Source organism: Acanthopagrus latus, chromosome 23 (assembly GCF_904848185.1).
Source record: "Acanthopagrus latus isolate v.2019 chromosome 23, fAcaLat1.1, whole genome shotgun sequence".
NCBI lineage: Eukaryota > Metazoa > Chordata > Actinopteri > Spariformes > Sparidae > Acanthopagrus > Acanthopagrus latus.
The window spans coordinates 22,400,914-22,415,724 of NC_051061.1; the positions used below are offsets into that span (position 1 = coordinate 22,400,914).

At 40.8% G+C, this 14,811-nt stretch overlaps 2 protein-coding genes across 6 annotated transcripts; one reads left to right on the plus strand and one right to left on the minus strand.

Moving 5' to 3' along the window:
* Window positions 1-468: 468 nt before the first annotated feature.
* On the minus strand, window positions 469-10,918 carry LOC119014514 (germ cell-specific gene 1-like protein). 3 transcript variants are annotated; one of them, XM_037089778.1, is made up of 7 exons: window positions 10,785-10,918; window positions 7,575-8,220; window positions 6,141-6,188; window positions 4,915-5,067; window positions 3,070-3,181; window positions 2,581-2,822; window positions 469-561 (listed from the first exon to the last, which is right to left on the minus strand). In XM_037089778.1, exons 2-7 carry the CDS (start codon window positions 7,876-7,878, stop codon window positions 524-526), a joined length of 897 nt encoding a protein of 298 aa, XP_036945673.1. In that variant the 5' UTR covers window positions 7,879-8,220; window positions 10,785-10,918; the 3' UTR covers window positions 469-523. The 3 variants fall into 3 exon arrangements, with proteins under 3 accessions (XP_036945673.1, XP_036945672.1, XP_036945674.1); XM_037089777.1 differs by lacking the exon at window positions 469-561 and having other exon boundaries at window positions 1,803-2,822; XM_037089779.1 differs by lacking the exon at window positions 469-561 and having other exon boundaries at window positions 1,803-2,822; window positions 7,575-7,802; window positions 10,785-10,905.
* A 47-nt stretch (window positions 10,919-10,965) lies between these two features.
* rcvrna (recoverin a) lies at window positions 10,966-14,083 on the plus strand. Of its 3 annotated transcripts, XM_037089781.1 has the most exons (4): window positions 10,966-11,754; window positions 11,847-11,933; window positions 12,034-12,612; window positions 13,084-14,083. In XM_037089781.1, the coding sequence occupies exons 3-4, from the start codon at window positions 12,232-12,234 to the stop codon at window positions 13,411-13,413; spliced, it is 711 nt and encodes a 236-aa protein (XP_036945676.1). In that variant the 5' UTR covers window positions 10,966-11,754; window positions 11,847-11,933; window positions 12,034-12,231; the 3' UTR covers window positions 13,414-14,083. The 3 variants fall into 3 exon arrangements, with proteins under 3 accessions (XP_036945676.1, XP_036945677.1, XP_036945675.1); XM_037089782.1 differs by having other exon boundaries at window positions 10,966-12,612; window positions 13,084-13,195; window positions 13,295-14,083; XM_037089780.1 differs by having other exon boundaries at window positions 11,847-12,612.
* Window positions 14,084-14,811: the final 728 nt, after the last annotated feature.

Below are 14,811 nucleotides of genomic sequence, written 5' to 3' on the forward strand. Positions count from 1 at the left end.
ATGTTTAGCAGGTGTAATGTTTACCCTATTCCATCTCAGTAGGACATTTTTTTCATAATCTTACATACAATCTGACTTCTTTTAGAAACACTGCTGACCAATAGAAAGAATGCAAAAGGCACTTCAACACTGACTTCAGTATCCAGACCCACAAGCCCCGCCCATATTTGGTTAGTCCCAAATTTCATGGCCATCCAGCCAATAGTTGTAAACCACAATTTTGAGCCTGATGGGGGAACTAGACGAAAGTCTGCTGCTGCTAGCATGGGCTGAAAATGCATGTATGAGCAAGATCTAATGGATATTCTGCACAGACAGTGTGGGTGTTAAATCAAATTGTTACTAATACAACGACATATTAATACAATCAAATATCAAAGGAGTAAAAAGCTTTAAAAATAAAACCCATTTCATGATGAAACTGATATTTTCCTATAGTTGTAACCTCACCCTGAGCCCGGAGCTGAGTTGGGCGAGCACTGTATATCTTGGATTGTCGCCACATAATGAGATTATGTTTCTGTCACCACAGCAGCAGAAATAACTCCAGCGTCCAGTCGTCTGCAGAGTCCAGAGGAAGAACACACGATAAGAAATCAGCCAACAAGAGAGAAGCGTGACTGTGTTGAGCTTTACTTTGAGAACTATATTTTAATGAGCAATCATGTTTTTTTTATTTCTCATCTTCAATGACAGGTCCGTGATCAAACGATACAGAAATTCATCTCTTGTGAGCTGGAAATACAAAAATATGCTGTGCGGTTGATCCTCATGTACTGTGACTCCACTAGATGTCAGTCCTGCTCCATTCTGGACTTTTACCAACACTCCTCTTTTGATTCAGTGTTTGATTTATTTGTCAAATTACAAAATGTTCAGCCTCCAACGCACCAGTAGGAACCCAACAAACGTCCCACATAAATCAAAGATGGCAGCTGTTTCAACTAAAAATCAAATTCCCAGATCAGTGACACAGTTCAAACAAGGATAAAATCAACAGTGCTGCCGTTGGATTTCCAAATATCCAACATTTTCACTTGTGTAACATCAAAAGTGAGGAAAAAATCTTTTAACACCATTTCACAGGCATATTTGCAGATGCCTTTGCGTATGTAGACACTAAAGTAGTGATCACTGATGCAGCAACAAGAGCCGACTGATGTGTGATAATCAGAAATCAGCTCTTCCCATCTGCTCCTGAATAACAGTCATGAATGGGAATAAACTCTCCTGAGATGTGTTAATGTACACGTGGATGGATCGTTCCACATAAGGTTGGAGATGTACTCGCTTTTAAAGACGTGTTCCTGTATGGTTTGTTCGTGTCCTCGCAACATGAACCCTCAGAAATGTGAGGAGGTCAGAGGTCAGTAATTGCTCATGTGTGCCATCTAGTGGAATCCTCCAGAAACATGTAGTTTACTGTATAGGCAATTGTTCAAACAACTGCGTAAACACTGAAATCGGTCGTCTACACAAACAAGTTGTTTAAAAACGAGTGTATCTCTGGCCTAAAAGACCTCAGACAGACCTCTCGCACATACAGGAGCAACAGCCGGACTGAAAGAGGCACAAAACAGCTGCAGACGTGTTGTTGGATGTTTAGTTTGTGTCTTTGTGATCATTTTGTTTGTTAATGCGATCCAGTCATGTCTCTTTGTTGTAGTTTTGTGTCTCTTTGGGGTTTTATTGTGTCTTTGTGATCATCTTGTCTCTCTTTTTTGGCCATTTTGTATCTTTGTAATAATTTTGTGTGTCTTTGTTGTTGTTTTACATCTGTATTGTGTGTCTTTGCAGCCATCTTGTGTATCTTTTTCATGATTTTATGTGTCTTTGTAGCAGTTTTGTGTGTCTTTGGGTTGTAAATGTGTATCTTTGTGGTTGTTTTGTGTGTCTTTGTGGCCATTTTTAGTCTCACTGTGGTCTTATTATGTCTTTTCTGTGATTTTATGTGTCTTTGTGTGAACTGTGTGTCTCTTCGTGTTTGTCTTTTTGGTTGTTTTCCACTCTTTGTGGTCATGTTTTGTTTCTTTTTCCTGTTTAGTTTCGTGTCTCTATCTGGTTGTTTTGTGTCTCTCTGTAGTCTTGTGACTATGCCTCGTCCTAGAGAGAAATTAATTAGTAAAATTTTGAGTGAAGAGAAAAAAAAGGATCTCCTTCATTGAAACAGACACAACAGATCTGCACTGCAGCAGTAGCCTGCTTATCCTGCAGCTTGCCTCAGATTAGAGTGAAGACGTTGAATTGCTGCGCTCCACCCTTCCTCCCACAAATAATATCGCATGGAAAGATTTAATGACATGCATGTTGTGTCAAAGCCGACCGTGTCACATTATTTCCAGAAAAAGAATCTGGGATTCCCAGACACACACGTGATGCGTGGCAGGGAACAAAACAAACAAATGTTGTCCTGTATTAGAAATTTAAATCCAAGAACACGAGTCAATCAGGACCAGGAAATCAATCCGAAAACTGTTCCACTGGGCCATGAGGACAAGGAGGAGAGAGACTCCATTCTTCAGCAGTACGCCTCCCCTTGTGGTTCCGGTACATTGTCCATTTCCACCACAAACGTTGTACCTGTGGATGGTTTGTGGCCGTTCGCCGGCAGTTCCAGCTGTGCCTCGCCATCGGCCGGCACAGCAGTCAGGTACATGTCCCACATCTGCTCCGGGAGGTCCAGCTCCAGCATCTTCTGCTTGATCATCAGGCTCTTCTCGATGTTCCGCCGCTTGTATTTGAACTCTATGATGGTCTTCGTGTACCTGTTGAGCGCCGTCACCGCGGAGCCCATGCAGGTGCCGAAAGAGCCCCACGCTAATCTGAGGAGAGGTTTAAAAACAGTATTAGATTAAAGCTTTTAAGGACTCTTATGTAATTTTAATTCCACACATTATTATAATGATTTCAACCGCTATGTATGACACATTTTATAGATGTGAGAAAATGTCCATATTGTGGCCTAAGTGGTGGTAAAATGTACTTATGCCGATGTTTTAAGAGTGTCTGACTGTAAACTAAGCAGCTTAGATGATACAATTCTTCTAGGAGATGTATAAAAGTGCTTACATATAAGACCAGCTGTAGTCCCAGGTCTTTGGCCTCCAGTCTTCTGGCCCCATCGCGACCGCCAGCTGGAATATGGTGGTAAACATCATGTGGGCCACCATCCCACAAAGGCCTGAGAACAAGAGCACATCAGTTTGGTTCTGTGCAATAAAATGGAATCGGGGTTTACAACAGGGTTAATAATTTTATGCAAAGTTGATTTAGGTGATAATTAACATAAAAAACACATTTTATTATATGTTGATCAGACATTGGATTGTTAGCTGCACTGTGTTACAAAAGAAAAGTTATTAAAAAATGCAGTGATTGTAAATTTAAACTGGATTTAGAGTGAATATCCTCTCCTGCTCGGTGAGGTAAACTGGCCTCCTGACTGTTATCTCCCTGCCGGATCCTGGCCCTGTCTCATCCAGCAGTCTGCCTCTCCACAGCTGCTTTTCTTGGGATTAACTCATAACAACAGGGGGGGATGGGAGTCAGGGGGCGGGAGGGAGCTCCTCTGGGCAGGTCTTGGCACAGCCCAAAACCGCTGCCCTGGGTCCAATCCGATTAGTCTACAAACCAGTAAATCCTCCGAGGTAGTGAGTGGACGCAGTGCAGTTAGCTGCTCTGGATGCTGCTGCTGACTGTCAACCTCGCCTCCCGCTGCTCGCCTGACCCGCTGCCCTGCTGCTTTTCGTGCTTACAGCAAAGTTATCTTCACTTACAATACATCTACATGCTACTTAATAAATAACAAACTAAAATGTGGCAGATATTAGTGTTTATCAAGTATAAATCCTGCTGTGGGCTCTCATAATGCTGAGAATAACTGACAGCAATCATGCTAAAACACAGTTGTAACACTATTTTTATAATCAACAGTATGTTTTCTCCATTTACACCAACACACTGATATATTGTAAAATGAACAAATATTCCATCAGCAATGGAGAAAGAGGGAGTTTTCTAAACTTTTTGAAATAAATTTTTTCAGACATTATTCCCAAAAAACCCCCAGAAAACCTGTGAATTAATCCAGATTTATGGCAGAAATCACTTCAAACTGACATATTCAGACAGAATATCCCGCTGTGGGTTCCCCTCTTTGATTGGACCAGCCCAGATGGATTTAGCTGAGTGATCCCAGTTTTCATCGTTCAGTGTAAAACTCTGAAAAGACTTTTCAGAGGCAGAACTGCAAAACCAATGTCAGTGACTGAGTTCATCCTCAGTGGGAGAGACTGAAGAATATCACAGTTGTGTGAATTAGATAATTAGCAAACCACTGATAGTAATGTTTAATGGATTGATGATGAATGGAGGCCTGAATGTGCACCAGACAAAATGTTTTTTTCTTTAAATGATGATTATATTGATGCTTTAAAAGTACATTTTTAGCCTAGTGGTCCACCTGCAGCAAAAACAAAAGTTGTAAGGAAACTTAGAGTCCAAACTTGATTCAGCTCTGATGAAGCTCAGGATTTATTAGGAGAACAGCTGCTTTACTCCCAAAATTCACATTAAATCCTCTCTGATCTTTTTGCTGTGTCCGTAGATTTAAATAACAAATGAAGTCGAGGTCTCACATCTGATTAACTGAAGCATCAACATTTCCTGAACTTCTCTATGTGACCTTATGAGATCCGAACAGGGCTATCAGATACTTTTGGATGTTAAGTCGGTGAATAAGCTAACCAGAGAACTTGAGGTCAGCATCAGCTAGTGAGATTACTTCTGCCTCCAGATGATCACAGCCTCTAAACAATGTTCTTATACTGGGATTTCTCTGTGCAGAGGCTTTATTACAGCTGGAGGAGGGCAGCTACTGTCGCTCAAAACAAGAGATAAAGCAGTGCGTGTTACCTGACAGGGCAGTGCACATGGCAGCGAAGGCACTGAGCTTCAGTTTGTTCATGATACTGAAGCAGGGACACAGCTCCAGAATCATCAGAGCCCCGCCAGTGAAGAGCAGGCTGAGGTACAGACTCTCCGCCACGATACACAACCACAGGACCCCTAGAAAACAAGAAGGACGCAGGGGGAGGGAGACAGAATTGAGCTGTGTTCTCCCCATAAAACCCTGTCGCTGATGAATAATCCCATTTTGTCTGAAGGCAGCCGGACATGTAGGTACAACAGGTCTGCTGCTTTGATTCTCATCGTCTGGGCAGATTTATTAATCAGGGCAGCAGCAGCTCGGCTGATGCTGCCGATAATGATGATGATGCTAGCTGTTCATAACACGCACAGATCACACAGGTGAGACATCACGGGACGACTAGCGGTTTGATCCGACAGGTTAATGTTTTGACTAAAAATGTGACTTAATTAAAGGTCCACTGTGTAAGATTCCACCCCTAATTTCATTGACTCACATCCATGTTTCTTATGACGCGGTGACCTCTAGTGGCTGCAGTCATCTTTAAGGCAGCAGAGGAGGAAGTCAGGTGATGTAGTATGAAGAGTGACAAAGTCGGCCTACGGAGGATGGTTGGGTTGATCAAGCCATGTGAAACCAAAAGTCTAAAGTGAGTTATTTTAAGGAACATAAGCCAAACCAAGGAAGTAGTTTTGTTGCCTAAACCTAATCAAACTGTCCAACAAAGGTTTGGTTCATCTGTTGCTGGCACTGTCTGCTGCAACGGTCATTTTGTTTTGTAAACGGTTGTATAAGATGTTTTGGGGGTCACCGGCTGTCAACCTATCCAATCGTTTATATGTGAGGATGTGTTGCTGTAGAGTTTTGGCTACTGTAGAAACATGGAGGACTCTGTGGAAGATGACCTGCTCCCTTTGTAGAGACAAAAGACTCATTCTGAAGTAAAAAAACACAACAATTCTTATATATATACTCTTTAAACTTAATTTCCGTACCCGTGAGCCTCAGCTCAGGAGTGAATCAAGAGAGGTTTAAAACATCTGAACAAGACACGGCACCATTTAAACTTCACCTTGAGTTATAAAAGGAACAGTTTCCAGCTCCAGATTGTGTTTTCAGGTTTATCAGCATCTTTAGTTTCCGTGTTCTATCAGAGCTGCAAGTAAAGTAACAGAGTTGAATGCTCAGTGACTTCCATCATTTCACAAACCTCGTTCATGTTCTGGTGCGATCTCTGAGAAGTCTCGACAGTCGAACCCTGTGAACAGAAGAAAAATAAATACAGAGAAATTTAGTAAAATGATGTATAATGAGGAACACCTTTACTTACACTTACAGGGGTCTAATGGTCTCCCCTCGAAGAAACTATATTAATTTAGTACTAATTTCAGGGAAAAAAACGTTAGAAACATTAATCCTACGATGGAAAGCTGTTGTCTTTTTACCTGCATGTTTCTGAATGTTGCACATTATCCTCCTCTACATTTCCTAGAGAACTCACCAGTTTCTTGGCTGATGTATTATTATAGAATAAGCTGCTGATAAGCTGAATCAAAGTGATGAACACATTAATTAATCAATAATTAGAATCCAATAAAGTAAAAATCAGATTCTGCTGAATGATATCTGTTAACTTTTATTACTTGAGTACATTTTGATGCTAATACTTTGGTACTTTTAGTGAAATGTACGTGAAGTATGTAATTTCTGCCACAAGGGGTCTCTTAACCACAGTAAAACAATAGATGTGAGTAGTGTGGCATCATGGGAGTTGATGTCTTCATAATCTTACAAATCTATCGGACATGACTCAGGCAAAGATAATCATGGACCAGGTAATTATTTATGTTACGCTTAGTCAAGTTCACCGACTTCCGACGTTGGTACAAACAAAACATATCCAGACATTTTCAGGCAGAAATGTTACTTATTATATCTTTAAGTAAAACTACAGGACTTTTACTAGTAACAGAGTCTTTATACACTGTAGTATTGCTAATTTTACTCAAGTAAAATAACTGAGTGCGTCTTCCACCGCTGCCTAAAGATCCAAACTTGAGGTAGACGTATTCTGGTGGAGATCATCTTTACCTGCAACATGGTACGACATTTCCATGTTCCAGGCTGAGTTTAGTTCATTTTTTGCGGACTGCTCATGCATTAACTCTTGTCTTTGTTTAGCACTTTTTACCCTCAAATGCACATTAGCTTCTGTTTGCACAGACTCTGCTGCAGGTCTGACTAATTTAGTCAATTTAACAAAGTTTAAAGCTGCCAAAAACCCAAAATACATTGAGGTGAAACAGGTGTCTACAGGGATGTGCACATCTTTGGTTACAGCCACATAAATGACATCATAACAAATATTTTAAAACAACTACAGTACATGTCATGTTATTTTATTCCTTCTCATTTTGCGCCTTTTTCATAGAAGTATTCTGAATTTCCATTTTTCTGTGTGAAGGTCCCACATCAGCACAGTCAGTTGGTTTTCTCACCTCGTCTATACGTGATGTTCTGATTAAGTTATCTTGCAGTGAATAAATAAATAGTCTGATTTCTGCCTCCTCCATCTTCACTTCCTGTTTTTTTTGTGTTTTTTTTACCACCTCTCTGAGGGTGAAGCTCTTGTCGTCAGGCTTACCGTTCATGTCGGCGGCCTGCTCACAGGAGAAAAATATTCCCGTGTGGAACTTCCTCATCAGGAACTTCTCCTCCCCGGTCTCGAAGATGTACTGAACCAGCCGGCTGTCGTTGATGTTGGTGCTGTTGAAGCGGATGCAGAACCACTGCTTCGTCTTCATCGGTGGTCCCGTGCAGAAGGGTTTGGGCACCTTCCTGGTCCCCTCACACCAGTAGCTGGTGGTCACCGCTGATAAGGCAAAAGCAAACGCCACAAAGTTGAGGGTGATCGCCAGAGAAGCCCGCCACCCACGCTCTAGCCTCATGGTCGAGGCCAGGCCCGAGGAGATGAAATGAAAAGGCAACTAATCCTGGCTTTTGATATGTAGCCACCGTGTTTCGCCTCCCAGCAGATATATCAAATCTTCATAATCTTGTTGCGTTTGAGGCTCCTTGGGTGAGAATTTTGTACATCCCTCCGCCGGCTCTAATGATGCGCTTCCACCTCGATTAAAGGATTCATTCTCTCCACTCCGGCAGGAACAGTCGAGACCCATGGCAGTCCGGCGACTCTTTGCCTTCCTCTGCTGCTTCATCTGAACTCTATCACTCTCCACTCTCTGCTGCTCGTCCATCCCCGTCGCTCCTCCCCTTCTACAAATCTTTGCCTGCGATATTATCCATTACAAAATGGCAAATTATGTTCCAGACTTCCTTTGAGCACATTAACGAGAAAAAAGATTACTGTGATCTTCCATTATAATCCAGGACAAGACGCGTCATGTGTGTGTTTCCCCTGATTTTCCTGTATGTCATGTCAATGTCAGAGTTAATGCAGCTGCAAACATAAGATCAGCTGCCTGTTTTACAGTCGCTGAGCCGAGACAGCGTTTGTACAGCTTCATATGGAAATCCATAATGTGTGCATGCGGGCCAAATCTCCTCATATCTAATGGCCTGTTGATGTTGAATGCAGCACACAAACAAAAAAGAGAAACTACTGATGGAGATGACAGATTATGAGATATGAGAAAACATCTGCTGCAGACATTTGTTTTGTTATGAGATACATAAACATCAAGGTGTGCCGTCTGATTCAAACGGGTCAAGTGGACGAGCGAGTCGATGGTCTGATGACACTTTAGCGTGGAGACAGTGGTCATCAGGATGTCTTGAGGGAGATCGGAGGATAAATCCAACCCTCCTTCACTTGAAAATGGCTGTATAGGTTGAATGTACAACCCTTATTTCAGTATCTTATTTAGGCAGCGACCTCTAGTGGCTGTTGTTACTATGATGGGAGCAAAGGAGGAAGTCAGGTCGGCCTTATTTCAACCCACGTAGAGGATGTAACTTAAAGGTAGGGAGGCTGATTCTGGAGCAAGATGGTTGATTGTTACGTCTCATTCCCAGGTCATCGAATAAGCAGGTCGGTATTTGACAATATTTGGTGCCTAAACTCGACAAAACTGCAACCGTTTCTCAACAACTGGTCCGGTACAACGAAGAGTCTGGTACTATCCAACAGTCCTGTGCTTTTGGAAATTATTTTCTTCAGACAGATATCTCAATTTGGGAGTCATTGGCAGTCATTAATCAGTCCAGTTATTTAGATTTATCGATGTTGAGTGATCACCAAAGTCTTTACAGTTCTTTCTGCTGGGAACGTGAATGACCAAATTGCACTGCGACCCTCTGAATGGTTCTTTAAATAGCTGTTGAGGTATTTTAGTCGGGACCAAAGTTGTGGACCTCATGTTGTCACTCTGACCGTGTTAGCACACTGACGTTAGCATTTAGCCACAAACTAAACTAAACTAAAACGTGAATATTCTCCCAATCGTGGCTACCTTGTCATGTTTTCTGAGCCAAATCCATAAAACACTGAATAAAAAAAGGTTAGAGGAAACACTGAAACGTCGAGGCTTACAGAGACACAGAACTCCAGGATTATTCTGATCACATCCACGTGTTCTCTGACCATGTTCGACTCCGGCAGGTACAGTTTCTATTAAGAATGACTTCCCTAACCGCTGGTCCACTGTGTGCTGAGTGATTTCCCATCAAGACCACCAAGTTTTCAACTAAATACATATATATTCAACGCCGGAGTCCGTTCACGTCGTTGTAAATGTTCCAACAAAGCTTCCACATTTTCAGCAAGGTGTGTGAAGATACAGCGAGTCACTTTCCTTCCTCGTCTAAATTCATGTTCGAACTGGACATTACATGCGAGTGGTCGCCAGCATCTCACTCGGTATTCCCCCCCCGCCCCCCGTAAACAAAGAGATTATTAACGTTACACTAGATGAAGTTGTAAGCCTGTTGTACAGAGAATGTTTCCAAGACTCATCCCTTTTTACATCATAAATACCTGCCGGCGGGGGAAACTCATTTCAAAAGGGGAAAAAAATATCGTAATATCAGAGCGCACGACCGACAGATGTGAGATTTTAATTTCTGCCTTTTTTTCCCCTCGAGACAAAGATGCTCCACATTCTGTACATTTTTCAGACAAAACCTAAATGTTGAGGATGATTATGTAAAAGTACACGATGGTATCTGAAAGCATCCTAATCTGACGTATCAAAGGTTTCAGATGGACGCGACCAGATTATGTTCAGTGGCTCAAGAGGAAAACAAAGTCAGAGTATCGTTATTCCAGTTTCAACGTTATAATATACAATAATATTTCTATTAACTGTCATTTGAAGTCATCTCATCGTGTTGGTATTACTCTCCTCTCTGCTCACCGGCCTATCAGATTTTAATCGTGGCCTCTTGGTCCCTGAAGCATGAGAGGAACTGACAGATTACTGCAGATTATTGTTGATGCCAGTTACAATATCAGTCTCACATCGCACAGTTCACTGAGAACCTTTATTCTGAAATACATTAATGAGGGTCAATAACAGAGAACCTGTCAGCCTGCAGCTCTCCTTTGCCCTGAATAAATCACGAGGTGAGTTATCACCGAGTGGCTTTAACGAGGACGTACTCACGGGACAATTAGCCGCAGCTTGTCTCAGCTGATTAGTTTTTATGTGAAAGCCGTTTATTATATAAATCCTGTTAGCAGCAGCTTGACCAGCACAGAGACACTCAGGAAATACTGTTATTCTCTCACCTTTATCCTGAACATTCATTTAACCTCAATACAATCCGCATTAATCAGATTTTTAAGTGCATCATAAAGCATCCACAGTGGAGGGCTTCAGTTTTTTTTTTTTACCTTTTAATTGCCTTCTCTTGCAGTGGGTTTTTGGCACAACTGCAGCAGATGGTTGTGTAATCTGGTCAGAGACACTGGAGACGAAGATAATCTCATCCAGTTGCAGAGGAGCAGCCCACCGTGACAGTACAGGGCTTCACGACGACCCCCGGCGTCCGTCCAGCCGCGTCTGGATCCCTCAGTGCTTCACTGTTGGATTTATTCAAAGACTCATGTTATGTGTTCAATTCAACGATAAAACTGACCAGCAAACAAAAAAGCCAAGCTAACCAGTTCTCAAAGAAAATATGTCCACTTTTAGTTAACAACTTACATTTGTTTGGTGTTCATGTAAAGCAAAATTACTGAGCGCTCTCTTTCTTACCAGTGCGATGCGATGGGATTTATTCATTTTGTAAACAATAGAGGACCCAGACTAGAACCCTGGGGAACTCCGACCTGGGTTCCAGACCGGGTAGAACCTTTCTGTGAGGAGTCTGCATGTTCTCCCCATGAATTGTCTGTAGAAGAGAATGTGAGCATGAATGGTTGTTTGTACCTATGTGTCAGCCTACATGTTGATTTTCAGATTTTTTCCCCTATATTTTATCATTTTTATCCAAGTCTTTGACATTATTTCTTAGATTTTCTACAGTAATTCAGATACAGTGTGATTTTTCTACACCAATTTGGCCATAATGCAATGGTCAGATATTGTCTGAACACAATAGGGAAATTATTGCATTTACATGTTGGATTTAAGATTTAAAAAAACATTTTTTAATTATTTTCGCCTACATTTTCCTTTATTTTTTATATTTTTCTACCGTATTGTAACTTAAGCAGTACAGTAAGCACATATTGTTAGCAATAGCAACATTAATTAGCTCATTGTTTATTTTTATTTTTGTCATAGAGTAAAATAAATTCTTTGGGCCACAGATTAATGTAAAGAACACATAAATATTCTGGTGCCAAATATCAACACAAGGTAATTAAAACAATAAACTACAGCTGAACAAACTTTAAATAAATAAAACACATTAGATCAAAAGAAATATGACTTATTTTATTTCCCATCAGGTGTTATTTGTTATTCCTCACAGAGAGTTATTAATCCCAGGCAGGGACGGAGGTGGGACTGCAGTTTAAGCAATAAAGCTGCAAGAGGTATTAAAGGTTCTGCAGATGTTGAGCTTTCCAGTGTTGGACCACCTGTTGTGTTTAATCCCTGTTTATACCTCCACTGTTTCACCGTGTCTTCATAAAGGTGTCATAGTGGAGTGACGTGGTTATCCCCTTAATCTTCAAGACAGCTGTCTGGATTTAGGCAGCGATGACCATAATCCCGTTTGGCACCTTGAGGGGCTGCCGGGGCGAACGCAGCGCAGAGTGACTCGAAGGCAAGACAGGAAGAGAAGAAGAAGAAGAAGAAGAAGTTTCATCTTTATGAGAGTGAGTTTAAAGGATGGGGAATACAAAGAGCAGCTCTTTGTCGAAGGAGCTCCTGGAGGATCTGAAGTCCAACACCAAGTACTCCGAGGCCGAGCTGTGCACCTGGTACCAGTCGTTCCTGAAGGAGTGCCCCACCGGGAAGATCACCAAGGAGCAGTTTGAGGGCATCTACGCCAGCTTCTTCCCAAACGCAGACCCCAAAGATTACGCTCGGCACGTCTTCAGGAGTTTTGACACCAATTCCGATGGAACGCTGGACTTTAAGGAGTACATCGTCGCTCTCCACCTCACGTCCGGGGGAAAGACTCTGCAGAAGCTGGAGTGGGCCTTCGGCCTGTACGACGTGGACGGGAACGGAACCATCAGCAACAATGAAATCCTAGAGATTGTTAGGGTACTTAAAGCTTCTTCTTTCATCCCGACGGTGCAGAAACCTGAATATATTTGATTAATTACATATTTGACAGAAATGTACTGAAAACCCTGCAGTAATTCAAAACGTTTGACTCTTTCTAAAAGTGAAAAATGCTGAAACCAAGATGGTGTTTCTCCAAAATCAGGTCTAATTAATACATTTGCTGTTTGGCAGATAATTATATTGAGATAAAGTAAAAGAAATGCATGAATGGGGTTGTAAATAAGACATTCATGAGTCCATAATATTATAGACTTAGAAACATGGTTTTAAATCCTTGTAAGCAAAATAATATCCATGTTTTTAATTAGATTAATTGCTCGTTTAGTCGGAAAAACTGTCCCAAAAAACAAAATATTCCATTTACGTGATTACATGAATCCTTTATATTCTTAAGGACATCATCATATGCTGTAAAAACATGTTTTAAATAAAGTTGTTCTCACGCAGTCGATATTCAACATGATCCCCGTTGACGACCAGAAGAACCTCCCCGAGGACGAAAACACGCCGGAGAAGCGGGCCGCGAAAATCTGGGAATTCTTCGGGAAGAAGGAGAACGGTAACTTACAATCCATCCACTCTTTCTGTTTGAAAACATTTCTTTACCTTCATCTGTTGACGCTTCTCTTCTCTTCTCTTCTTGTTGTCTTTCCCTCAGATAAAATCTCCGAGGGAGAATTCATTCAGGGCGTGATGGACAACAAGGAGATCCTGCGGTTGATACAATACGATGAGCCTCAGAAAATTAAAGACAAGCTCAAAGAGAAGAAGCAATAATAATAATAATAATAATAATAATAATAATAATAATAACAATAATCGGGTTTAAATGTGTTTTTAAGACCGTTTTATTTCTGTTTACATCCTAACATGTTACAGCTGCTTCTCTCTGCTTGACCCACATTTCTCTCTTTTTTTGTTTTTTTAAGTCATTCATTTATGGATGTTTTGCATTTTTTGTACCTAGAACGCGATTATTTAACCACATTCAACACTGTAAAGCAAAGGAACTCTTGAAATGGTAACGAAACTTGAAATACTGACGCATTTTCACTGTGGATCTGTATCAAACATGTAGTAACAATATATTATAGTCACATTATAGTCATTTTAAGTAAATATTTGTTAAAAACTGACACAAAGCGACCTTTCTTACCATAAAAACACGAATTATACACCAGTGATTGTGTGTTTTTTTGGGGGGAAAAGCAACTGAAACTCCGGCGAGTTGAGACCAGCTAACGTAGCGTTAGCCAGAGCTAATTTACCCAATTATACGCCTAATTTATTGCTCTAACATTAATAACTGAGTTCTTAATCAACATCAGTTAGACAAAAGGTTAATGTTATATCCAGTCCCATCTCTGCAGCTAAATTGAAATTGTTTTATATTAAATTTAATGTCAACTTGTGCTAATTTCATTGTAAGAAGAGCTGAAGAAGAAACAAAAAGTATTTCTTGCAATTGTCAAAACAAATACTTCAGCATTTAAATGTTGAGTTTTTAGGTTTTGTGTGAGGTTTGTGAAAACACTTATTAATCAGCATTAAAAGTAAATTAATTAAATTAAGTTTCTTTTTTGATTTATATGTATAATACACAGATATTTATTTCACTTCAAGCTGGGTTTTCATCTAAAATTTAACAAATCTTTTCACTGAATTTTGCGATAATTTAGGATTATTTAATTTATAACGTTTGTTTCACGTATTAACGCAGATCTGATTATTTTGTCTCTTCATTGGTAGTTTCATTGACATTTTAATCACACGCTTCTAGAGTCTTTTCCTTTGTACTTTGTCACATTCAGCTTTAGTCGCTGAGGTTTTCCATGTTCTGCTCTCTGTACGTCGCTCCTCCTCCCTGATGTGTTTGCACACCAGCCTCTTGTTTTTTTTCCTCCAGCCAGCTCTGTTTGTCCACACCTGGATTCATTCATTAGGTTAATGGCGAGAAAGTCGGGACGAGAGCTCCTTATGAGAGGAATTAGGCTCATGTTAACAATCCACCTGCATCAGCCAATCCTATTAAGAGCTGAAGGTCAACTGAGACGAACAGCCTCCTGACTGAAGCGCGTCGAGTTAATACGAGTGCCGAACAACGAGGAGTACAACTGTCTGATAAATACATTCATCAACGGCGTATTAAATGACCGACTGTGGGACCTATAATGT